Source organism: Puntigrus tetrazona, chromosome 21 (genome assembly GCF_018831695.1).
Source record: "Puntigrus tetrazona isolate hp1 chromosome 21, ASM1883169v1, whole genome shotgun sequence".
NCBI lineage: Eukaryota > Metazoa > Chordata > Actinopteri > Cypriniformes > Cyprinidae > Puntigrus > Puntigrus tetrazona.
Genome location: NC_056719.1, coordinates 11,054,845 through 11,080,208, shown reverse-complemented (window position 1 = coordinate 11,080,208; position 25,364 = coordinate 11,054,845). Strand labels below are relative to the sequence as shown.

The 25,364-nt window shown below is 36.2% G+C and overlaps 1 protein-coding gene across 8 annotated transcripts in view; it reads left to right on the top strand.

Annotated features, from left to right (window-relative positions):
• rap1gap2b (RAP1 GTPase activating protein 2b) overlaps window positions 1-24,742 on the top strand; it is a 35,849-nt gene extending 11,107 nt beyond the window's left edge. For 3 of the 8 annotated variants that reach the window (XM_043221299.1, XM_043221300.1, XM_043221302.1), the window contains 23 exons: window positions 11,016-11,097; window positions 12,056-12,091; window positions 13,404-13,445; window positions 14,120-14,152; window positions 14,232-14,444; window positions 14,677-14,780; window positions 14,878-14,956; window positions 15,644-15,697; window positions 17,076-17,159; window positions 17,380-17,480; window positions 18,083-18,212; window positions 18,300-18,455; window positions 18,556-18,627; window positions 19,076-19,162; window positions 21,378-21,518; window positions 21,609-21,755; window positions 21,911-22,026; window positions 22,116-22,220; window positions 22,309-22,426; window positions 22,510-22,612; window positions 22,698-22,768; window positions 22,873-22,914; window positions 23,926-24,742. In XM_043221299.1, the coding sequence (XP_043077234.1) occupies window positions 11,016-11,097; window positions 12,056-12,091; window positions 13,404-13,445; window positions 14,120-14,152; window positions 14,232-14,444; window positions 14,677-14,780; window positions 14,878-14,956; window positions 15,644-15,697; window positions 17,076-17,159; window positions 17,380-17,480; window positions 18,083-18,212; window positions 18,300-18,455; window positions 18,556-18,627; window positions 19,076-19,162; window positions 21,378-21,518; window positions 21,609-21,755; window positions 21,911-22,026; window positions 22,116-22,220; window positions 22,309-22,426; window positions 22,510-22,612; window positions 22,698-22,768; window positions 22,873-22,881 (2,083 nt within the window). In that variant the 3' untranslated portion in view covers window positions 22,882-22,914; window positions 23,926-24,742. Of the gene's footprint in view, window positions 1-9,084; window positions 9,331-11,015; window positions 11,098-12,055; window positions 12,092-13,403; window positions 13,446-14,119; window positions 14,153-14,231; window positions 14,445-14,676; window positions 14,781-14,877; window positions 14,957-15,643; window positions 15,698-17,075; window positions 17,160-17,379; window positions 17,481-18,082; window positions 18,213-18,299; window positions 18,456-18,555; window positions 18,628-19,075; window positions 19,163-21,377; window positions 21,519-21,608; window positions 21,756-21,910; window positions 22,027-22,115; window positions 22,221-22,308; window positions 22,427-22,509; window positions 22,613-22,697; window positions 22,769-22,872; window positions 22,915-23,925 lie in introns of those variants that run through there. The other 5 variants (XM_043221297.1, XM_043221296.1, XM_043221303.1 and 2 more) reach the window with 5 other exon arrangements.
• Window positions 24,743-25,364: the final 622 nt, after the last annotated feature.

Sequence of the window (25,364 nt, the reverse complement as noted above, 5' to 3'; positions counted from 1 at the left end):
CGATCTAGTTAAGTTTTATTCCCTCTACACCTCAGTTTAATTTGGCCCTATTAAGACTGAAGCTCATTTCTGCTGGAGACGGTTAGGCTAAAGACAGCAACAAATCAAAATCAGTTTGTGAAAGAGGATAAGTCGTAATGACAGTTCCTGCTGTGAAATCTCATTGTATTGTTACTAAACTGTGTTATAAAAGAAAAAACTAATTACAAACTGAGCCCTGCTCAGAATTTTAGAATTATATCATTTGCTCACCAATGGATAATTGCATTTAATGGGTGCCGTCAAAATAAACATCACAATAAGCCACATGACAAACATACGGCTTTTCTCTTTGTAAATTTTTGAGGATTACTTGATTATTGTAATTTTTTCTTCTGACGGCACCCATTCACTGCAGAGGATCCACTCGCCAGTGATGCAATGGAAAATTTCTCCAAATGTGTTCTGGTTAAGAAACAAATTCATCTACATTTTTGATGGTCTAATTTTTTCAGCATTCAAGTAGAGGGACCGCGCTTAACTCGGCAGCAGAGCTGGGTATTGTTTAGAAATTGTACTTACTAATTCCAAATGCCTTGATAAAAACTTTAGTTACACAATCCATTACATGACATATTATAGGTAATGTGCTTAGGCTACTTTTTGATTACTTTTGACTCAAGTCATTTTATCACATTGATGTAAATGCGATAATCTTATACTATGTTGACATGACAATACAAAGAGTAAGAAAATGCGTTCCATTCAATGTAATTAACAACATGAAGTGCATTAAACATTTACATATAATGTTTTTTCAAACTGGGGTTCATAAAGAAACTTCAGGGGCTTCGAGAATTTAATGAAAAGCTAATAATTAAACTATAATGTCAGGTGCATCTAAATAAATTAGAACGTCACAGAAAAGTTAATTTACTTCAGTAATTCAACTCAAATTGCGAAACCTATGTATTGAATAAATTCAGTGCACACAGACGTAGGTAGTTTAAGTCTTTGGTTCTTTTAATTGTGATGATTTTGGCTCACATTTAACGAAAAGCCACCAATTCACTCTCTCAACAAATTACAATATGGAGAAATGCCAATCAGCTAATCAACTCAAAACACCTGCAAAGGTTTCCTGAGATTTCAAAATGGTCTCTCAGTTTGGATCCCTGGGCTTCACAATCATAGGGAAGATCTGACGGTTGTCCAGAAGACAATCATTGACACCTTTCACAAGGAGGGTAAGACACAAACATTCATTTCCAAGGAAGATGGCTGTTCACAGAGTGCTGTATCCGAGCATGTTACCAGAAAGTTGAGTGGAAGGAAAAAGCAAAATCGATTCAAGAATTTAAGTGAACTTCACAAGGAATGGACCGAGGCTGGGGTCAAGGCATCAAGAGCCACCACACACAGTCATGTCAAGGAATTTATCATATTATTCTTGTTAAGCCACTCCTGAACAACATCAGAGGCGTCTTACCTTTGCTAAGAAGAAGAAGATGAACTGTTGCCCAGTGGTCCAAAGTCCTCTTTTCATATGAGAGTAAATTTGTATTTCATTTGGAAACCAAGGTCCTAGAGCATGGAGGAAGGGTGGAGAAGCTCATAGCCCAAGTTGCTTGAAGTCCAGTGTTAAGTTTCCACAGGCTATGATGATTCGGGGTGCAATGTCATCTTCTGGCATTGGTCCATTTAGTTTTTTGAAAATCAATGTCACTGCACTTGTTTACCAAGATATTTTGGAGCATTTCATGCTTCTTTCTAGTGACCAGCTTTTTGAAGATGCTGATTTGATTTTCCAGCAGTTGGTTTAATGGTTAAGCTCCACAAACGGATCACCTCCATGCCACACAGAATTGAGGCAGTAATTAAAGCAAAAGGAGTCCCTACCAAGTATCGAGTACATGTACAGTAAATGAACATACTTTCCAGAAGGCCACTAAAAAAATTTTTATTGGTCTTATGAAGTATTCTAGTTTGTTGAGATCGTGAATTGGTGGGTTTTTGTTAAATGTGAGCCAAAATCATCAACTAAAAGAACCAATAAATTAAACTACTTCAGTCTGTTTCTATCGAATTTATTCAATATGCAAGTTTCACAATTTGAGTTGAATTACTGAAACAAATGGATTTGTCCACAACATTCTAATTTATTGAGATGCGCCTATAGGTGAAAGATGTTCAGATGACCAAGTTTGGGAATAAATACAATACATTTGAGCATTTATTGTGTGCGAAAGACAAAAGCCTTCCAGTTCTTTATTAATAGATGGTTAAATTACCAACCAAACATTCATGCGTTTGTCAGTAGTTGAAGCAATGTATTAAACCTGAAATTATTTTTGTTAATTTCAAATGCTGTGTAGACTAATGAGTGAATGTCTACAAAACTGAACACAGAGTGTGTGTGTGTATAAGCAGTAGCTGTTTTACAAAGGGAAATTTAAAAGATAAAAAAAAGAAGAATCAATAAATTCTTAATAATTTATTGCTGTTGTGTCAATATGTAATTGTGTAATCAATAACAAAGTAACTGTTTTGAAATGTAATTTAATATAAGTACTCCTTTTTTTAAATCTGATTATGTAATCTAGATTGCATGCAATCAGTTGCTAGCCATCTCTGCTCAGCAGTGCTCTCTATATCATAAGAGTTAAATGTAAACCCAGCAGATTAGCGGTGGGTTTACAGGCAGCACAGCCTCTAGGGAGCCAGTGTCCATCCACATTATTTAACTGATCGGCTTTAATGATGAATGGATTTGGATTTCCCCTCAGCACACTGAATATTTTAAGCCATAGTCTATACACAATCAAAAAAATACTATTAAATCATATATGCAACACATTTTAACCAGCCTAAAAACGACCAGCCTACAAAACACGAACATGAACATTTACAAAACATGTCTTATAAATGTCTTATTACGCAATTTTATTGCAAAATATTGCATAATGTGAGATCTAGTGGCATTTTTTACATTTTCAGCACAGGAGTTAAGCATTAAAAGTATCATGCATAATAATGAAAAAATAACTAAATTCAAAAAACGTAATTCAACTATATTAACAAATCGCTTACATGAGAAGTGTGCGTCATTACAGATATCTATATTGTTTACTGCATCTTTGAGATTATGCGTCTGATTGGATTGCAAAAAAAACAAACAAAAAAAACAATTAAAATCAACAAATATTCATATATTTTTATTGTGTCATTAAATCCAATGAGCATGTATTGAAATATTACCACTAGAGGGCCTTCCGTTCACGTTATAGTGTGAACTTAGGGTTGAGTACAGTTTTATCTTAATATATATTAGGATAAACCTTTAAAAAAATACACAGATGTTTGGATTTACTACGGTCTCTCGCTGTCTTCTGTATTCTCGCTGTGGCTTCCTTTGGCCTGAGCTTCTGAAAGCGGTTTTAACAGCTGTGTATGATTAGATTCTTACTCTCTGTGTGTCACAGAACCATTAAAGTGGAGTGGCGTGTTAATCAGGACACACATTGTGCATTTCCTGACAGAAGGATGTGCGGCGTAGCATCCCAGCCTCTCTGACTCAGACAGCTGATTTAAATGAACAGCGTTTCAATTAGGAGCTATTGTGTTCTGTGGGTAGATATTGTGACGTATGTATATATTTACTTCTGATCTGCTGTCTTCTGTTTTTATGCCTTTTTGCTGTTTCTTTTCGTCATTGTCCGGCTACATTTCCAGCTCCTCGCAGTTGTTAATGATCTTCTTACCTTCAAGAGACTCGCAGACAGACGTTAGACTTTTTGACAGAAGCCAACAGACTCACCCTATTTTGAAAGTGAGATTTGCACGAAGAACATTTATTTCCTCCCGGCTTTGGATCAAAGCAGGACAGTGAACATCAGAGCAGTGGAGGACAGAGACGGCACAACGGAGACTGAAAGAGCAGATAAAAAGACAGAGGTGAGGAGCAGAGAAAAGGTCAGGAGGAGAATGAGTGAACAGATGGAGCTGTGGTGGTACAGCACGTATCAAATGGGTTGTGCTTATCAAAAAGGCAACAGTATTAATACAGTGTCGTCGTACAGCAACCTGTATGTTAGCTGACAGACAGTTTGCAGTTAGGTTAATATTTTTTGGAGAAGGACAGGGATTTTCATAATTTTGGGTCTCTATGCCACTTGAGTATATTTAAAATGAAGCTTTAATGAACAAAAATATAACATAAAATGCTTAGTGACAACCGTTTTTATGCACAGTTCCCCCATTTTTAGAGGCTCAAATCTAATTGGATAAGTAAATGTAATTATAATGTTAATTTGTTTTATTGAGAGTCCTTTGCAAGCGATGACTGCCTTAACCCATGGACATTTATACTATGAAGTGCCGCCCAATCAACATGCATCAAGTTGCAATCCGGTTGCTTCCGGCCTCTGTCACATCACAGATGACGTGCTTTGGATTGCGGGCCGTTCCAAACCTTCTCCGTTCTTTTATCTTCATGTCATTCTGGTATATAGGTTGAGCTTAATTTCATCCATGCTAAGAATGCTTTTCCAGAAGTGGTTTTGATTTGTCTTTTTTTTTATATTTTTAGCAATGTTTATTCTGGCCTTATTCTGGCACCTTGTGGTGAACTTTCTTTATTTGTTCTCGTGAAGTAGAGCTTCTTTGATCACATGATCTAAGTTCAGAGCAGCAGCTTCCAAATAAAAATGGCACACTCAGAATCAACCCCAGACCTTTTACCTGCTTAATAAATGTAGAAATGAAGAAATAGCCCTGAAGAAACTGTCCATGCCGCTTTTGAGCCAGCTGTCCAAATACTTTTGGTCCCTTGAAAAAGGGGGGAGGTGCATATTAAAGATCTGTAATTCCTTAACCATTCCTCAAATTACGATGAGTGTGCATTTCAAGCCCATATTCAATACGCAACTGTAATTTGAATATGTTCTGGTTTACAGCTAAAACGTTGTGCTTTGTCCAAATATATATATAAACTTAATTGTGTGTTGGAGGAGTTGGTTGATAGCATTCTCTCTTTACTAAACTAACCAATCATGGTAGATGTTCAAATGGTTGAACATCGCTTTCGTCCACCAAAATGTAGCTAAAAAGGCACATAAAACTGAAATGGTTTTTTGTGTATACATTAACATACTGCCAAACATTGCCTTTTAAAGTAAACGTTTCTTGTGTTTGAAATATGGATTTATTTTACAAAAATGCATGGATTAGCTACAGGAGGCCTTTAATTCCCCTTGGAGGCTTGGAGGGGTCTGGACAGTTTTTAATAAAACCCTGATTGGACTTGTCTGAACGAAGAAAGTCACATACAACTAGTATGCTTTGAATGCGACTAAAAGAAAAAAAAAATAGGGGGTTAACTAAACCCTTTAAGATTATACTATATATATATATATATATATATATATATATATATATATATATATATATATATATATATATATATATATATATATATATATATATATATATATATATATCATTTTGCAAACTAGTCCCAGATGGTTCATTCAATCTTCACCAATATCGATACTGACCATCTTCAGATAGTGATAACAAACGTTTTTTGATACTTTTCTTAAATGAAGCACTAATGAATTCGACTAAGAGCTCGCCAAAGAGGCTGCATCTTCTCAATGTTTGGCATTGTCACCCCTAGATAACCACACCATGTCAATGTGAGAGCAGCGTCATCTATTGGTCCAAAATGATAAATTAAATAATTTTGCTAGTAATTTTATATACATTTCGGCCATTTGAGTAAAATCCTTTTAAAATGTCTGTAGTTACTGAAAAGAAGAAAAAAAAAATAATGTGGTGGATGCCGGTATAGTTATCATCAAAATGATGTTTCTTGGTCTATTTATAATGGCCATGAAGGGTCAAATTGATGCATTAAACCATACATGATGAGATATATGAAATATCAAACTGTATGTGGCCTCTGGGAACACGGCTGCCTGTTGGTACCGAGCTGATAAATTGAATGTGTCTTGGTACACAGTGTCATAATAGAGGGCACACACACACACACACACACACAACACTTCAAAGGCAACATAGAGAGAGACTTCTGTATCTGCCTTATACATTTAGCCTTGGTGCTTGTGCTAGAGCAGTATGTTTGGGGTTTTAATGAAAAGAAGCAGTGGGAAAAAAGGAAGACTGTATGGACTACACTAGAAAGCCACTGCCAGTCTATGTGTCATCCCTGCTGAGAAGAGAGGGCAGACAGAAACCTGTAGACTTCAGATACTTACCCACTCAAATCTCTGCCGTTGTCACGTTTCAGGATCAAGTGCTCTAGTGTCTGTGTGCTCTGTCTCCAGGGTCTTATCAGTGACTGCATGTGTGTGTCAGGCGTGAAAGCAGCAGGGGGCCAGTTCTCCCAGCACGTGTGCAACCGGCAGACCAGTGGCCTTGAATACTAAGCACACGGCACCGGTCGTGTATCTTCCCACCCATTAGCTGTCAGTTATCATGGCTCCTCACCTCTTCCTCTGAAAAAAAAACCGCTCACACCAGCAAGCTGTGCTTCGAACCGGCATATCTGTTCAGTTGTGGTTTAACAACAGGCACCTGCTGGTTGCGCTTTTTGAAACATCGGCTCTAATGATAGAAAGGTGCACTTCACTTCCTCACACATTCTCAACTATGATAGTATTATGACATATCTCACTTTTATCAATTTGTAAAAGTTTTAGATTAACGTTTGTATGACTTTTATGTAAGAATCAAAAAAATCAAGCAGGTAGTATATCACTTATGATGCCTGTATGCGATTTAACATCTGTTAACATCTGACTTGTTGCATAAAGCAGTTTGAACAAACTCTGAGTTTCAGAGAGGGTTTAGAATTGACACATCTCTACAAATCCAACCCGGTTTAAATCAAGTTCATTGGGCTCACAATGTTTGCTATAAACATTGTCTGTCACCTCAGGGTTTGAGCCAGAGTTTATTATTAATTCTGGAGCGTGTGCACCTGAAAGTGAGAAATCTGCAGGGAACAGCCAATCGCACAAAATATAAGAGAGTGTCAGTTTGATTCATTTCTCATTATGGTTGTTTTGAAAAATATAATGAATTCAAATGCATTTACAAGGCAGGAAGAAATACAGCTACTAGAAAAAGTTGTAGAAGGCAGCTTAAAGAAATTATCTGATTACTTCAATTCAAGTAAACGAACTGCATTTATTCACTCAGTAATTTATACATATTCAAAAATAGCTTAAAAGAAAACATTTAACTTTAATTCAAAATATTGATTGTATTTTCGTGACAATTAAAGGAATACTTCACCCACAAATTTTCATTAATGCTGAAAACTTACTAACCTTCAGGTTGTAAATGAGATGTAGATGAGTTAGTTTTTTCATTGGAACGGATTTAGAGAAATTTAGCATTCCAGCATTTGCTCACCAATGAATCCTGTGGACTGAATGGGTGCCGTCAGAATGATAATAATCCACAAGTAGTCCGCTCCACTCCAGTCCATAAATTAATGTGAAGTGAAAAGTTGTATTTAATATCTTATATTATATTGTTTTTAAGTTTTTAATGTTCAACTAGAGTCCTCTTTCCATAATGTTGTTTTCTCTTTGTTTCGTCTTAATTGAGGAAGAAATATGCACAGATGAAGCACAATTAAAAGCAAAAACAGTACAAAACAGTGCGAGGAATAGGGGGTGGATTTTTCACTAAAAGGGAATGTTATTATGATTAATAACACTTGTATTTTGACCAGAAGCGGCGGTTTTAAGTCAAAATGCCATTAATTATATTTTATTACAGTGTTACATGAAAATACCTCCTCCATCTCCACTAACAACCACTTCTCACACATCCTCTCCTCAGCGTCTGTCACCTACCCCAACATAGTGTGTTACTCCTGCATGTGAGAACCGCTCTTTACCATCAGCACTGTCTGGTGGCTTACAACAAACAACTTGAAATCTGGTTTTACCTTTGATTGGTTCAGTATCATACCACCGCATAAAGGACGTTCAAATCATCGCCGCATGCCATGAGTCATTTGTGTTTCATGACTGTCTTTTGAAATGAGCTGATTAGCACACTATATATATATATATCGTTACACTTGTTGTATTGGCGTATTTGTCTGGCAGCCATTAGTCTGTGACACACAGCTCTTGATGAGTCTGAATGCCTCATCATAGTGCGATACACCAGTGTTGTCCTGCGCACACGGCGATAATTGCCTTCAGCTAGCAAATCCCCTGAAGCATTTAATGCTCTTTATGTTACGGAAGCGTTTCGCTCACATGCACCCTCTCTCGCTCCGGCCGGAGTCATAACAAGTAGGAGCGGATTTGCTCAGCAGGTGAAATTAAATGATGAAAATGGGTTTATAATTGCAGCGAGTGTAAACAAAGCCCTCGAAAAATCTCCTTATGACTTTCTGTTTGAAGATTCTAAGGCAACACAACTTCAATATGCATTTTGATGCATTTCATATACCAAATATCACTTTTTATTAATTATATTAGATATTTTAGCTTCTCTTTCTCTCTCTTTCTCTCTCTCTCTCTCTCTCTCTCTCTCTCTCTATATATATATATATATATATATATATATATATATATATATATATAAAATTATGCTATATAATGGAATGCCAGTTAATAGTTGGTATTTAGGTACCTTTGAGATATTTAGAAAGGTTGACTTGACATTAAAGAGACTTAGAGTCTTGTCACAGATAAAAATGTGCCTACAGGGCATGAACAAAATCCACACAGACACCATGTAATCGCTGTATCGAATAGAAGAAAAGAGCTGGAATAGCAATAATTCCATACAGTGGGCTTCCGAGACTTAAAACGCAAGATGACATAAAGGTGCAAGACAAAAACATATCTGTGCATATGTATTTGTGGTGAGAAAAAGACATATGGTGGAAATGTCTGAGAAAAATAGCAGAAGAGCAGAGGTTAAGCAATGAAAGCTCCTTAATCGAGAATAAGGTGTCAAAGTAAAATGCCATTTGAGAGGGAGGGTGATAGAGAGAGCGAGCAAGAGAGAGAGAGAGAGAGAGAGAGGTATTCACGGTGAAGGATGCACACACACAGTCTGTGCAGGCAAGGACGGCACCTCATCTTTGGAGATTGTGACGATGCAGATTTAGCCAGAGCTGGTGTCGGTGTGATGTGACAAGGGACTGAGGACTAGGACTGAGACCATGTCTGAGTTCAGGTCTAGAGTGCGCTGTCGGAGAGCAGGTGTCCGTGCTGCCGCCGCTCTTATCGGACTCCTCCACCGGTCACGCAAGCGGTGTGAGAGACGGAGGTTGGCGGAGACAGACGGCCAGTGGTGGGTGAACGTCTTTGTGGGTTGTATCTGTATGTGGTGGAGAGAGACACGTGCGTGTATGTGTATGTGTGTGTGTGTGTGTGAGAGAGGTCAGTACATTCATGCATTATTTAAGTTTGTACTGCCATACTGCTGTTCATGGATTACTTTTTGGATTCTGTCACACAAAGTTTGGCTGGAAATTGAAACTCCAGGGAAATGTTTTGGAGGACTTGCACTCAATTTATTCTAGGCCTACATGTTCCGCACACTTTACGAGCTGGTTGCGCTTAGTGATTTTTGGTGCTTTCTGGCCAAAAAACAAGGGAGCTTTTTAAATTTTATTAATAATATAGTTAATAGTAATCATTTTTGATGATTATTAGTGTAAACAAATTGTTCAGTGTTGTGTAGAAGCCAATTTTTGTGTCAGTACTGTACATGATAGTCACTTTTGCATCTTATTTTGTAATAGAATAACATAATTTGTAACATCCTGATTTCAGAATCGATTTCTTAGCAGATCACTAATGAGTATTTTCAGTGGGTTTAAGTTGTATTTATTCTATAGATTTTATTTAAACATTTAATGGACAAACAGACGGACAGATAGATAAATAGATAGATAGATAGATTGATAGATTACCCACAATCACTCCCGCTTTTCCAGGAAAGGTGTTTTCAAGTTGACTGAAATAACAGACAATGTGACAATAAGCTGTTCATATCCTCCCAGAGGTGTGAAGATAATTCTCCTGGTAAGGATGTGTTGTTTGCTTGGTTTTGGTGCCATTTACTGAGTATATTTCTGTGGGGTTTTTTTTTTTTTTTTTTTGACCAAATATGAGCTGAAGTATCAGAATATATTTTGCGTATATATATACATGCAAACAGGATTCTTTTGGCTAGAGTGTTGAGTATGTGAGCGAAATACCTTGTCAAGCATAATGAACGATATGTCACTTGCTCCCTAATACGAATATATTGATGGATTTATGGGATCTATTTACAGAGAGCTTATGAAGGATTGGGTGGGTATTTTTAGAGCCTTGTTCATTTCTGTCTCTAACCTCCCCCTTTCTCTCTGTTTCTCTGTCCGTACCTCACTTATGAAGAGAGAGGTGGAAGGAAAATTAATTTTGAGCAGGAGCCTCTAGATCCTCAACCTGTCAGCCTCCTGTCCTGAGAACTCATTTAAAGAACAGATTGCCTATCTTTAGCCCATTTTTTATTGATGATCTCGAAATCATATGAGGGTCAAATGGGAGAGGTACATTCCTGAGGAGCGAAATGAGACTGAGGCAATGGAAAGGCTTTCAGCGAGGATCCTCTCTGTGTAAAGGCGACACTGCAGATGAGCGTATGAAATTCAATTGGCAGCTTTTGGAAGTGCACTTATAGTATCTTTTTTTTATGTTTTGCTATTAAACTGACATTCAGAGGCGGTTTTTAGCTACTGATGCCACATCGAGAAAGATTCCAAGTCAGTCGATTGAACCAATCAATAAATAAAAGCATTCTTTTTTAACAATTAAACATTCACGCTGAAAAGAATATGATTGCACGTTTAAGCTTAGTGGATATAAATCATAGATTTATTGCATAGAGAAACTATGCAACTATGTATTTCAGTACATCTGTAGCTATATATTTCTTGCTTTAATGTTATTTTAAAAGTGTGGAATGACAGTGATGTTATGTTGCAGGAAGCAGGAGTTGCTGACCATCTCCAATGTACCCCTGGCAGACTGCCCCCTCTCCCCCAGAACCGCCCCTCCCGCCATGAAGGTGAGCGGCATGTCTGTTTCTCAGGGCCTGTTATGAATCAGCACTGAAAGAAGATTTGCAGAGAGAGCTTACAGCTGCAAAAAGCAAATTGAGGCATCGTGTCAAGCCTCCAGATAATTTCATAAATAGTTTATTATAAGGCGCAATTATTGACTCATTTGGTTCACACAGATAAAACCGTCTTTCTTCTCTCTTTTCTGGAGACAAGACCCTGGCACAAACCTGTAGCTGGTGATGTGCCCTGCTTACTCAGTAGACCATGACTTCAGACATCATCCCCGAGGTAGTCTATACCTGTATGCTCCTCAGAGGATGTAGAAAGAAAAAGCAAACTCTAAAAATGGTCATTACATTTTATTTGAATAGAAGAGTTATCACTAAAAATGCACTAAATGTACCATAGTCACATCTTAGTGAGATCAGTTTTAGTCAACTTATTGCAGATGTTCTTATTTTTTGTGAACATCAGTTACAGCTCGCCACAAAAAGACAACTACATTATCCCTTGCTGGCTATGTATAACATTAAGGGTCCCAGTACAGAACCCTGAGGAACCTCAAAATGTTCTTTTTGTTTTTTTGTTTGTTTGATAGATATTTATAACAGATTGCCAGACTAACTTTTGTTGGTCACATCCTGTGAGATCAACAGCTACAAAAGTTGTATGACTATAACAGATTGTTGAATTAACTTGTGTTTCTCTAAGGTCTTCTGACATATGGTATACTCAGACGCAAAAATAGCAGATTGTGATATTTAGTGCTCTGAACTGACAGTAAGTGCTGCTTAATGCAGTAGTACACAAGGGATTACGAGACTCCTTAACCACATTCATGTCATTCACACCTAGTAGACTGTAATGTGTGATGGCCTTGTTGTTGATATATTAAATAGAATGCAATACTTGGCATGTTATAGCCAAGCCTAAATATTAACCTCTATATTTCTTTTTCAACAGTCTACTCAGTTCTTTGACATGCTGGACAAGATGGAGGTAAGAAATGAAAGCCTTTCTTTATAGTTTCTTTAACCATATCTATCTATTTATCTATCTATCTATCTATCTATCTATCTATCTATCTATCTATCTATCTATCTATCTATCTATCTATCTATCTATCTATCTGTCTGTCTGTCTGTCTGTCTGTATCTCTCTCTCTCTCTCTCTCTCTCTCTCTCTCTCTCTCTCTCTCTATATATATATATATATATATATATATATATATATATATATATATATATATACAGGGGTTGGACAATGAAGCTGAAATGCCTGGTTTTAGACCACACTAATTCATTAGTATGGTGTGTGGCCTCCTTTTGCGGCCAATACAGCATCAGTTCGTCTTGGAAATGACAGATACAAGTCCTGCACAGTGGCCAGAGGGATTTTGAGCAATTCTTCTTGGATAGTGAATAGTGGCCAGGTCACTACATGAGGCTGGTGGAGGAAAATGTTTCCTGACTCATTCCTCCAAAGCACTCCAAAGTAGCTCAATAATATTTGAAGGTGGACTCATTAGAGAACAATACATGTTTCACCTTGTCCACAGCCCAAGATTTTAACTGCTGGCACCATTGAAACCGACATTTGGCATTGGAACGAGTGACCAATGGTTTGGCTATAGCAGCCCAGCCATGTATATTGACCCTGTGGAGCTCCCGACGGACAGTTTTGTTGGAAACAGGTTGAGGTACACATTTAATTCTGCAGTTGGGCAGCTGTGGTTTTATGAGTTTTGAATACAATTTGGGTTAGCACCAGGGCATCCCTTTCAGACAGCTTCCTCTTGCGCCCACCCTTACTCCTGTTCATCCTTCTTGGTGGTATGCTGACATTAACCTGCATACTGTGGCTCTTGATACATCACAAAGACTTGCTGTCTGGGTCACAGATGTGCCAGCAAGACGTGCACCAATAATTTGTCCTCTTTTGAACTCTGATATGTCACCCATTATGTTGTGTGCATTGCAATATTTTAAGCAAAACTGTGTCATTACTCTGCTAATTAAACCTTCACACTCTGCTCTTACTGGTGGAATTTGCAATCAATGAAGATTGGCCACCAGGCTGGTCAAATTTAGCCATAAAATTCAACACTAAACTGGCCGGTTGTTCAGTTTCATTGTCCAACATAATTGTATATATGTATATATCAGCTAGTGTAGCTACTTAGCTCTAATAGGTTAATTCAGCTTTGGTAAATAGAAACTATAGGTGTGGTAACTGTGTTTGGTGCCTCACAAATCCTCCACTATCAGTTACTAACACTGAAACTTCTGACATTTTGACCTTGACCCTTTAGCAGGTTTCTGAGGTGGAGGAAATAAGGCCACAGGGATTAAAGGTCAGAGGGTTTGAAAACATTTAACTTTATTGCATGAGGTTGTCATTCTTCACTAATGTCTTGTATGCAACATTATATATTGTACAGCTGGTCCAAAAGTCTTCAAATACTCAGAAAGTCCAGTTTAAGCCTGGATTTTAAGAGAAAGTATAGAATTTATAGAAAACAATAACAACAAACAAACAACAACCAAAAAGTCTCTGTTATTTAAGTGTTATTGAGGCACAAATGGGACATACTAAAACATTCTGTAATATTTTTTTAAATAAATTGTTATGACCATACTATAATAATGAGAACGTGTTCAATTAGACAAATGCAAAATATAAGCTTTCTTACTTGAGCTCAGACATTTGGACTGCGTTTTATACTTACAGTATAGAGAAGCAAGTGCTGGATTAAGCAAAGATGACCACCAAAGAATTAATCCTACCCTCAAATGCATGTGATCATTCAGATTCTCCAGACAGCCAAATAAAATTGTAAAATTGTAAGCATGACTGTGAAGCAATGTGTGGACTGCATGTAATTTCTCATATAATGGGGTTGCATGAGCAACATATGCCTCATAAACACTCTTTCTGTCACCGCACAATCATCTTTCCGAAAGCGCTGTGAAAATGTCCATTTACAGCATTATCTTATGAAATTGCTTTGTTTTGTTACCCCTGCAGGATGATTACATTCCGTACCCACGGATACAGGAGGTACAGCATTCCAAATCTGTTACCATAATAAAAACAGCGTATTGGATTTGGATCTAATTATTTAATTTCTCTGTCAAAGGTGTTGCAGCGGGGTGAGCCATACCCTCAGGTTATCCTTCCTCAGTTTGGGGGTTACTGGATAGAAGATCCGGACCCCTCTGCTGCCACCCCGAACTGGGAGAATGGCATCTGTGATGAGGAAGATGGAGAAGGAAGCAATTCAGGACAGTTTGGCTACAGACTGGAGAGCAACTATGCCATTCGCGCGTACCGCAAGCACTTTCTGGGAAGGGTGAGAATTGCTATTAATAAAAATAGAATGGGGCCATTATAGTTGAATGTACCATCAGACGGGGGCTTTTGGCAAATATTTGTCTGAGATCATTTTAAACGGATCACTCACAGGTCGTTTTTATTGTCAGAGTGCTGATAATCAGCAGTCTGTGTAATTTAGCGCAGTGTTCTTTATGCCGGCGATGGATTTGTTCGCAATTAAATGGCTTTCTCTTATCTGGCGGTCTCAGGAACATCTGAACTTCTACTGCATGGCCAGTAACCATGGCAACCTTGTACTGTCCCTCAGACACGAGGAGGTGAAGGAGCAAGAGTACCTGCACATCATTCTCAGGTAATAACAGCCCTTTCAATCTCTTATGTGTAATTACATGATTGGCACATTTTGAAACGTTTGATTGCATTTTTCTATCAAATTCTCCCTCGCTTAGGACTCCATCAAAGACAATCTATGACAGGATCTCTTTGGCAGGCTTGACTGAGCTCCCCAGTGTCCCTCAGTTAGCAAAGGTAATGACTGCGCTCTGCAGAGATGGTTCACGGGCTTTAACCACTTAAAAATGCCCCCTGACAGACCCTTAAGTCTTATTGATTCACTAAAGAACAAAAAGCAATTTTGAATCTGTAAACAGTTATTTACAATTTTAAAGGTTACGCTTTTTTTTTTCGTTTTATATATCCAAACGTTCAAGTGCTTGTTTATTTATTCTTCTCGCCTCATTGTTTTGTGAGTCTGTCTCACGTAATGCAGCGTTGCAAAGAGGCTGTTATTGAAGGATGGAGGAGGTCAAAGTATATTATGTTAAAAAAAAATATATTGGATTTGACAGTAAACCCACAGCCGGTGTCGGAGTGGAGCTTCACATTTCACATGCAAATATGGTGTTTTTTTAGAGGCACAGCAAAAAAAAAAAAAAAAAAAAAAAAGACAAAAAAACTGGCTATTTATTTCCAGGGGTCAGATGGAAGGTGGAAAACACTTTTGTGTTGTGTGAGCGTTTTTAGCATGAAAACAAGTAAACAAGTAACACCTTGTGATTATATATATATATATATATATATATATATATATATATATATATATATAATTCTAAAATGTATGTTATGACATCTTTAAAGATTTAATTGAGTGAACCGTAACTGGTCTTTGGTCTTATTGGCTGTTTGTGTTTCTGTGTCATGGTTTTCCCACTACAGCTACTATGTGAAGACATTGTGGGTCTGAGGTTTAGTCCTGTGCTGTATCCAAAGGTGAGTACAAGATTTATTTAATTTTTAATTAATTATTTAAAAAAAAAAAAATATATAATTATAAATATTATATTATATGCACTATTGTTCATATTTTAGTTGGACTTAATATTTTAATTGGACTTCATTGATCAAAAGTGCCAGTAAAGACATTTATAAAAACATGTCTTTGTTTCTATATAAAGACATTTGTTTCTATCTATTTCAAATACATGCTGTTATCTGAACCTTCATCAAATTCTTTAAAGAATCTTCGAAAAATGCATTATTGCTTTCATACAAATATTAATCTGCACATTATTATCAAAGCAGAAAATGATCAATTTTAACACAGATAATAATTAGAAATAATTCTTAGGCACCAAATCAGAATACTGTATTAGAATATTTTTTAAAGGATCACGTGATATTGGAAGCTGGACCAATGGCTGCTGAACAATTTATAAATTCCATAATGTTTTGGAGTAGTACAGTTTTACTCTATTTTAAACATTAATGTAGCCTTGATTAGCAAGCTTTTTTTCTAGCGCTGTCAAATAATTAATTGTGATTAGTCGCATTCAGAATAAAACTTTTTGTTTACATAATATATGCATGTGTGCTGTGTATATTTATTATGTCTATATAAATACACACATGCATGTATTTCAGAAAAAGATGTTATGTTTATATATTAAATATATTTATTCATAATATAAATTATATTAATAGAAATATAGACCTAGTATGTATATAGCATGTATATTTATATATATGTAATAAATATACACAGAAAACACACATATATTATGCAAACAAAAACTTTTATTTTGTATTCAATTAACCATTTAACAGCTCTACTTTTTTAAAAACATTTAAAAACCTTCAAACAGTCGTTTAGAGAAATATTGATTTATTTTCATTTGTATCATTTTTGTTTTATATATACAAAATCAGGTAAATGTTGTTGGGTTTTAAAATGTAAATAAATAGATATACTGTTTAAAATGAAGGCAAAATATTTGGGGGGCCATTATATGTTTGAAATTAAAGTGATTTATTTATTTTTTAATTGCGCTTTGTTTATCCCCCAGATTAGTTCATATGAAATCTGCTAGGGTATTTGCATATTTCATTAACATAATATTGCTTCTAGATAAGATGATATTACCGTGTCAGACGAAAGCCCGTTATAGATTTAAAAATTACCAGTTTGTTTTGCAGTGCACTTTAACTCTTTTGGCAGCTTGTTTATTAAAGAAAGTATTTTAGTCAGTAGTGAGATTGTTCACAAGATAAGCTCTGTCTTGTTTGGGAGTGGTTGTTTATGAAGTCTTGAAACCAAAAAGAGCATGCTGATATTTTGATATTCATCTTTGCTTATGTTTTTTTTCTGCAGGGCTCTCAATTAATAGTGAATTACGATGAGCATGAGTTAAACAACACGTTCAAATTTGGTGTCATCTACCAAAAGTTTGGGCAGGTGAGGAAATGAATGTTGAACGTGTGCAGTTCACTGGCTGTTATAAATATCAAAGACTGCCAGACTTAGGTTCTCAAGGACACTGAAGAGCAATAAATCAATAAGTTGTTACCGGGATGTGTACCGTACTTTTATCTGTTATCTTTCCCTGGCACTTCCTGCTGTTTTCTTCAACGTTTGCCATTCACTAATGTCTTCTGAAACTCTCTGATGTCCACAGACCTCAGAGGAGGAGTTGTTTGGGAACAATGAAGAAACTCCGGCGTTTGCAGAGTTCCTCCGTGTGTTGGGAGACTGTGTAGAGCTGCAGGATTTTAAAGGGTAAAAAACAAACAAAAAAAAACATTGAAGAGAGAAATAAAAATGGGCCATTATACAGAATCAGTCCAAACTGCTGTTCAACAACCAAAAGACATGTCTAAAAAGCCTTTCAATTCAATTTTAGAATTTAAATCTTTACGAAGATACTTTAAGAAGACATTTGTTTATTTTGAGAACTTCTGTTGTCTTCTGTTACTTGAAACCCACAATAATATATACATAATAGCACATATAAAATATATATAAAATGATCATTTATTGGGTTCTTTCAATTAGGAAGTGACTGTCCCAAACCCTAACCCATTTATTACAACTTATGATATTGAAACAATTTTTTTTACTATTTCCATTGTTGTATTTAAAATATTTTTAAGTACTAAAAATGTGTTTTTATGTTTTTATATTTTACATTTCCTTCTGAAAATACGCTATTAGAACTGCATGATTATGGGAAATGTGAATTTTGGATAGCATACAATTTACATACATACACTTTTTTTTTTTTCAACTTTAAAAGAATTGAACTTCTCTGTGCACAATCCTTAAATTCAAGTCATGCTGTTTCATTCGTTTTCAGTTTTCACTTTGTGTCTTGTATTCAGGTTTCGAGGTGGCTTGGACGTGTCTCACGGTCAAACAGGATCTCAGTCGGTCTACACTGTGTTCAGAGGACAGGAACTCATGTTCCACATCTCCACCAAACTGCCCTACACCGAGGGAGACACGCAGCAGGTGCTCACTCTGATCGAAATATACAAAACTCCAACATTGGGACAATTGCTAAGCTGACAATTCGTATCGGTGTTTTCCGACAAACAGGTTCAAAGGAAGCGTCACATTGGGAATGACATTGTGGCTGCGGTTTTTCAAGAGGATCCCACGCCTTTTGTGCCTGACATGATCGCTTCCAATTTCCTCCATGCCTTTATTGTGGTTCAAGTGGAAAACCCAGGAACAGATGACACCACATACAAGGTTTGTCGTCTTTTCTTTTCTGAAATGTTTGAGGGGGGAAACAATGTGGCTACTGAAAGGTCATTCTAACTGTACGCTGAATTGTAATTATATGGGGCAGGTGTCTGTCACAGCACGTGAAGATGTGCCACAGTTCGGCCCTCCGCTTCCCAGTCCACCCATCTTTAAAAAGGTACAGAAAGTGCACCACAGCTTCAACACTACATCATTTTATATTAGCATTTTTCCATTTAGAATATCTCAACATCCTTGAATTTTTTTTTTTCCTATTTAAATATAAAATGACAAGGCTTTTTATCTCTATTTATCTTATATCTAACATTATCTAACAGACAGATTATAGTTAAGGGTATTTTTCAAACAAGAAAAGAAATATTCTCTGAATATTTTATGAATTTTAGTTTTTTTTTTTCTAGTAAATTGATCTTGTTTTACGAATATTGCCATATTTGTACAGGAAGGCAAAGAAAATGATCTTCTGCAGGGCAGCCAGTTTGCTGTCAGATTACTGTTTTTTCTGAAGGTCACATTTGCTTGTTAAAGATTTTGTCACGTCATTGTCTTTTAAGGCTGCTCTTGCATCTTTCTTATATATGCCGTGTCATTGTATTCTCTCTTAGGGTCCAGAATTCAGAGAGTTTCTGCTGACCAAGCTGATCAATGCGGAGCTGGCGTGCTACAGGTCGAGCCGATTTGCCAAGCTTGAGGTGAGGAAACAACAGAGCGTCGTTTATTACCGTAATAAAGTCCTGAAATACTAATGAACAGATGTCTGATAAAATTCTGCTTTGCCACGATATCTGAATGATTGATTCTTATGTTGCTTTGGGGGTCTCAGAGACCCCAGGGCCAGCTTACAAATAGCTTCTTGGCTTTTCCTAAACATATTACAGTAGATTATTAACACAAATATGATCATTCCTTTCAAACGTTCAAAGTGTTATTTTTTGGGGGGGTCAAATAAACATTAAATCTAAAACTTGAATAAATACAGTGCATTTTGATATATTGCAAGAATTCGAAGGGAAAATAAGTGATTAATTTAGTCTGTACACCATACAAAACCAATACATTTTTTATTTTCTTATGCTCACTAAGGCAAAATTTATTTGATCAATAATGAAGTAATACTGTAAGTGCTGTCAAACGATTAATCACAACCAAAATACATATTACATCTGTGTGCACTGTGTATATTTATTATGTATATATAAATACACACTCATGCGTGTATATATTTTCAAAATGTATAATGTATGTGTGTGTTTATATACATAATAAATATACACAGTACACACAGATGTAATATGCAAATAATTTTGGATGTGATTAATTGCAATTAATTGTCTGGCAATATTGCTTGAATTTAAAATAGTTTTCTAGTTTATATTAAACTAGAAATTTCAGACTGTGATTGCAAAGCTGATTTTTTAGCATCATTACTCCAGTCTTCAGTGTCACATGATCCTTCAGAAATCATTCAAAAATGCTAATTTGGTGCTTAGGTAAAATTTTAGACGTTCATATATTTGTGGAAACAGAGATACGTTTTAAGGATTATTTGATTACCATTTATATTGCAAAAACTGCATTTTTGTAACATAACAGGGCTGTACGGAAAAACTGGTCTGTGAGATGAATTCATTTTCCCCTGTAGCTCACGTGCGATAGCTACAGTTTTGCCTGTTCATAACACAGCTGCTTCGTGTGAAGTGATTTGGTCGGACATCTTTGTGTGTGAGAGACTGATTGCACTTGGTAGTTACGGGTACGCAATAAGGTCATGTTTGATCTTGGACGATTAAAACGTCTCCACGGTCTGCTTTTGAAGAAATATCGTAGCATCGTGCAACAGAGTGCATTCAGCCGCAGTTCTGCCCCTGTATCAATATAACGCAACATACATCACGATAACTCAACAGTAGAGTTTAACACTGTGCATGAAATTATTTATTTATTTATTTATTTATACAATAAATAAAAAGAAAATAGAATAGAAAAGGAATAGACCAAAGCTTGAGTTTCCTTTGCTTTTCTGATTAAAGGGATAGTTAAAGAAATAATAATAATTTATAATTATTTACTCACTCACATCCTTGTATTCAGTTATTTCTTTTGCTGAACACAAAAGAATATATTTTGAAGAATTTGAAACAACTGAGAGTGAGTAAATGACGCTATACAGATAAAAAACTGCAAAAGAATTGACTTTTTTTTTTTTTACTATTCCTTTAATGTTAATGAAACAACAAAACAGAAAAGCTACAGTCACTACTCATTACTGATGAACTTTAATACAGTTGCTTTAACTAAACTGTATTGTGTAATTGATGTAAACTTTATGTATTTAATATGTGTTCTTTCAATTTCTTGAATGTTACTGCTCACCTGAAGTGTATTTGAAGTGTACCTGAAGTGCACATCATATATATATATATACACAGTATATATTTTTCATTTATATATATATATATATTTTTAAATAATCACAAAGATTTTATCATTGCACACTTTGGTATAAATATCCGCAATTCTTTATTTTATATTTTGTTACCCTTAAAGACTTTTTTTTCACAATAGGGAAATTAGTTTGGCTGTAATGCTCAGGCAGCATGCAAAATAGCAAAACTAATATGACAAAGAAACGTGATTAAAATCATCAATCGTGATACTTAACTGCTACAACGGTTTGGCCTGTGCTACGCAAGTTTTTCAACTTCTGTAATACTAGTGCTATGCATAATTGTAATTTCTGTCACATTTGATCAATTTAATGCATCCTTGCATGAACTGACCCCAAATTTATTTATTTTATTTATATTTTTTTATATGATACAGTTGGTTCTCTAAGACTTCAAATTTATGAACGGTAATATCAGTTTCAGCGGAACGCTTTACAATGTTTTTGTGTTTGTGAAATAGGAGAGAACGCGAACAGAACTGCTGGACAACCTTCATAACGAGTTACACAAGCGCACACAGGCAATGCTGGGTCATCCCCTCAGCGCAGATGAAGAGAGGATGGAGAACGGAGGACATGGAGGAATACTGGAGTCTATTAAGGTCTAACATCAAAAAGATTAGCCGTCATGTTCGCATGCTGCTGGTCAAAACAGGTGAATTATCCTTTTGATGTGTTTTTGTCTCTCTCAGCGGGCGATGCGCGTGCGCAGTCACTCTATGGAGGCGATGGTGGGCTCACAGAAACACGGCCGCTGCTCTCCGGCGGGAGGAGGCGTACCCACCAGCCTGAGCGGGGTCGGTCTGACACACAGCAACACCGAGGCTGCCAAGAATTCTGTGAGCATCTCACTGCGTTCACAACACAGAAACACAAGTAAACCGCATCTAAACTGGCCACGTTAGTGTGCTAGCAGCCGCAGTCTAACAGCTTTGCAGTTCACTTGAATCGCTTGATTTGTAAAATGAACCCTGCACGTGGTTTGTATTTTCAGTCTCCGGTGACGTCGAGTGCCAAGTCTCCTCTGAAGAGTCCGGTGAAGAGACGTTCAGGTCTGTTCCCGCGGCTGCACACCAGTATGGACGGACAGTCAGAGCGCCACACGCGCAGGTCTGACAAACACACGAAAATATGTAATCAGTATATAAATACCATTATGAAATAATAAATCCATTTTTTTCCCCTGACTGTCATTTTAGTGTCCTAATTGATCAAAGAAGTCTAGACAGCGGTCATCTCTCACAAGAAGTGAGATCGGAGACATCGTCCAATCCTAGCTCTCCGGAGATCATCAGCAATGAGAGGTAAATGTTTTGTTTTGCGCACTGGTGCTTAATACATGCGTGCTATCACTAGCTAATAACAGTTTCTTTTTCTCGTGTGTTTCTACAGGCCATCTCTCAAGCTGAAGGAGGTCAGTGGAAGACCAGACATCTCTCGATCCTCCTCCAGCACCAGCAGCTTCAGCAGTGCTGCAGGAGACCCAGAGACTCTGGAGGAGAAAGAGCCCGTACGTAAAAAAAAAGTGCCTTCGCCTTCAGTAATGTCGTTTTAAGAAGCCTGCATGTCAAATCTGTTCTCTCACGTCTTCAGAGCAGCCTTCAGATGTCTCCCAGTCTCTCACCCGTCTTCGGCTCTCTGAGCACGGAGGGACAAGGCGCAGGAACGCCAGTGATTATGTGCCGCAGCCCGACAGGTATTCGGAACGCTTCCCTCAATATTTGAATTCAAAATGTACAGCCCGACGAGTCACGCGTTATTGCATATCTCTCTTTTAACAGATTTTAGGAATAAAACCTCGCCCAGATCCAATCTGAAGTTCCGCTTTGACAGATTGAGCCAGTCTGCTGCTGTAAGACTGTCCTTTTCTGACTTGCCCTTTTATCCTCTGTCCTTCTGTGTGTGTTTTAATCTAGGTTAACTATTGAGTGGTAATTTTGAACTCTCATTTCACAGGGACATTAGTGAAGGGAATGTCAAAGATGACCCAGAACCATTGTAAGTTACTCATGAAATTCATAAATGTAGTCATAAATCACATTGTCTTGGGGAAGGGGTTCAACCAGATGCTACATATACTGGAATAGTTTTTTGTTCATTTTTTTGATCCCACAAATTTGATGATCCTCATTGTAAGGGACCTCTTTCTTAAATACTAACAACAGCCTTTCATTATATATAGATATATAATGTCATATATAATTATTTAATGTCTTATAGTCATTCTATAATTTTGGATACATTTAAGAGCCATTGATGGTAGTTATTTTTAACTGTTCTTTTTATATATATATACTATATTTTATCCATTAAGAGAAGGCATGCTATAATGCACAAATATAATTTAAACCTTATGTTTCAGCTATTTGTTTGAAATTGCCTTGATGTGATTGTATCTTCAGTTTAAAATAATGGATATTTGTTTCATAGACCTGAACTTTATCATTGACTCTCTAGAATATTTTGCATCCCATGACCCAGTTTAAAGACTTCAGATTTAGAACATTTACACATTTACGAAACGTTTTGTCATTTTGACAGGAAAAAAAGTTTAGTCTATTATTTTTTTGGTTTAAAAATATTTACACATTATGCTAATTTTTAAACTCCCCTGCATAAATAGGAGAATTCTGTTAGATTCCAATGATATAATTCATAAGATATTATTTATTAAACGATATAACCATATAAAAAGAACATAAGTGTCTTTTTCACATTGTAAGAGCAAAATAAAAAGCCAAAAATCCACTCGCAGTTACCACAGAAGGTCCTGAAAGATATAAAGTCACAATAAAAAAAATGCCAAGAATTTTTATATTTTAATAACTTACTGATAATAAAACAGAGCGTGACAGATATTTAGTGTGTCCATCATAGTGATGGATAATGATTTTTTTGTAGCACAATCTCTCGGTAATAGTCCATAAGATTCTGATTAAGTTGTGTTCATGTCAAGAGGATTTTTCTTACTTGGCATTCACTAACACCTTGAACTCTCCGTTTAATCAGCACCGAAGATCAAACACTGTCAGGACGGAGAAGGGACCCATCACTCAAGCCTGTGCTCCAGTCACAGGAACAAGCACACAGTTAGCATCTCTCCTAGTTCCTGCGGGCGGTCCGCAACTGGTACCGACTTGGCGCATTTATTGATTTTGCACATTTTGAAGTCTTTCACTGTAAAAAGAAATAAATCAAATAAATAATCCAATAACTTAATTAACAAAATTCCCAGCACCTGAAACATTCCACAGTATTTTGAGACTTGAAAAAGCTTTTATGAAACTAGCCACAGAAGGATGTCATCGCACAAATTAATTTCATAACAAATCTAAAGTGCACTAGAGTGATCAAAAAACAATAAAATAGTCTAGCACAACATTGCTTTCCTCTGTAACTCTCACACTTGTGCAATCAGGCATAGTTTGGAGGCTTTCAAGAGTTATTTATAATACATATTATTAGAATAAAACTTGAAGTACTACATTTTTTTAAATGAGTACTTTCATGACTGATGCCTATGTATATTAGAAAATCACCAATCACTCTTATGTGTATATATTTATTGTGTATATTCATGGATTGGAATGCAGGTGAATAAAACGTTATTGTCACGAACAGCTGAAATGTGTGAAAATGTGGCACTTTTAGAAGGACTACTCCATTCTGGTCTTTGGTAAAAAAAGTAATAATATTTTTGGTTTCCTTATAGTATAAATTGCTTAACAGAAAGAGCGTGTTAATTTATTTCTCTATGATTGTACTGCTGTGTAAAGGTTTCTGTATGGCAATGTTGATTTTGTTAAATAAAATATTGTATTTTAAAGCCATTGTTTCATTTGTAAGCTTAAACCACAGTAATATACATATTAATACTTCTCTAATGCCTGCATGAATTATATGAAGGTAATTAGGTAGGTGGGTAAGTAAATAAATAAATATACACTACCGTTCAAAATTTGGGTTCAGTAAGAATTGTAATGTTTTTAAACTAAGCCTTCAAAAATCATTCTAATTTGCTGATTTGCTGATTTATAATTAATGTTCAGATTAATATTTTATATGAATGCATGTATTTAGACTTCTAGATTTCTTCAAAAAAATAAAAACTTCAAAAGTGTTTATTTAAAATAGAAATTTTGTGTTATCACAGTAATCACAGCATTCATACCAACAGTAAAATGTGGCGGTGGTGTGCTGCAAAGATGAGTCCTCCACAGTGCTGTAACACACTTATTACAAGTTATTTTCAGTTTCAGTTGTTGCTGCTAAGGGTGGCCCAACCAGTTATTGGGTTTAAGGGGCAAACATGTTTTCACACAGGGCCATGTGGGTTTGGATTTTGTTTTCCCCTCATAATAAAAAGCTTCGTTTAAAAACTGCATGTTGTGTTTACTTGTGTTATCTTTTATACTTAAATTTGTTTGATGATCTCAAACATTAAAGAG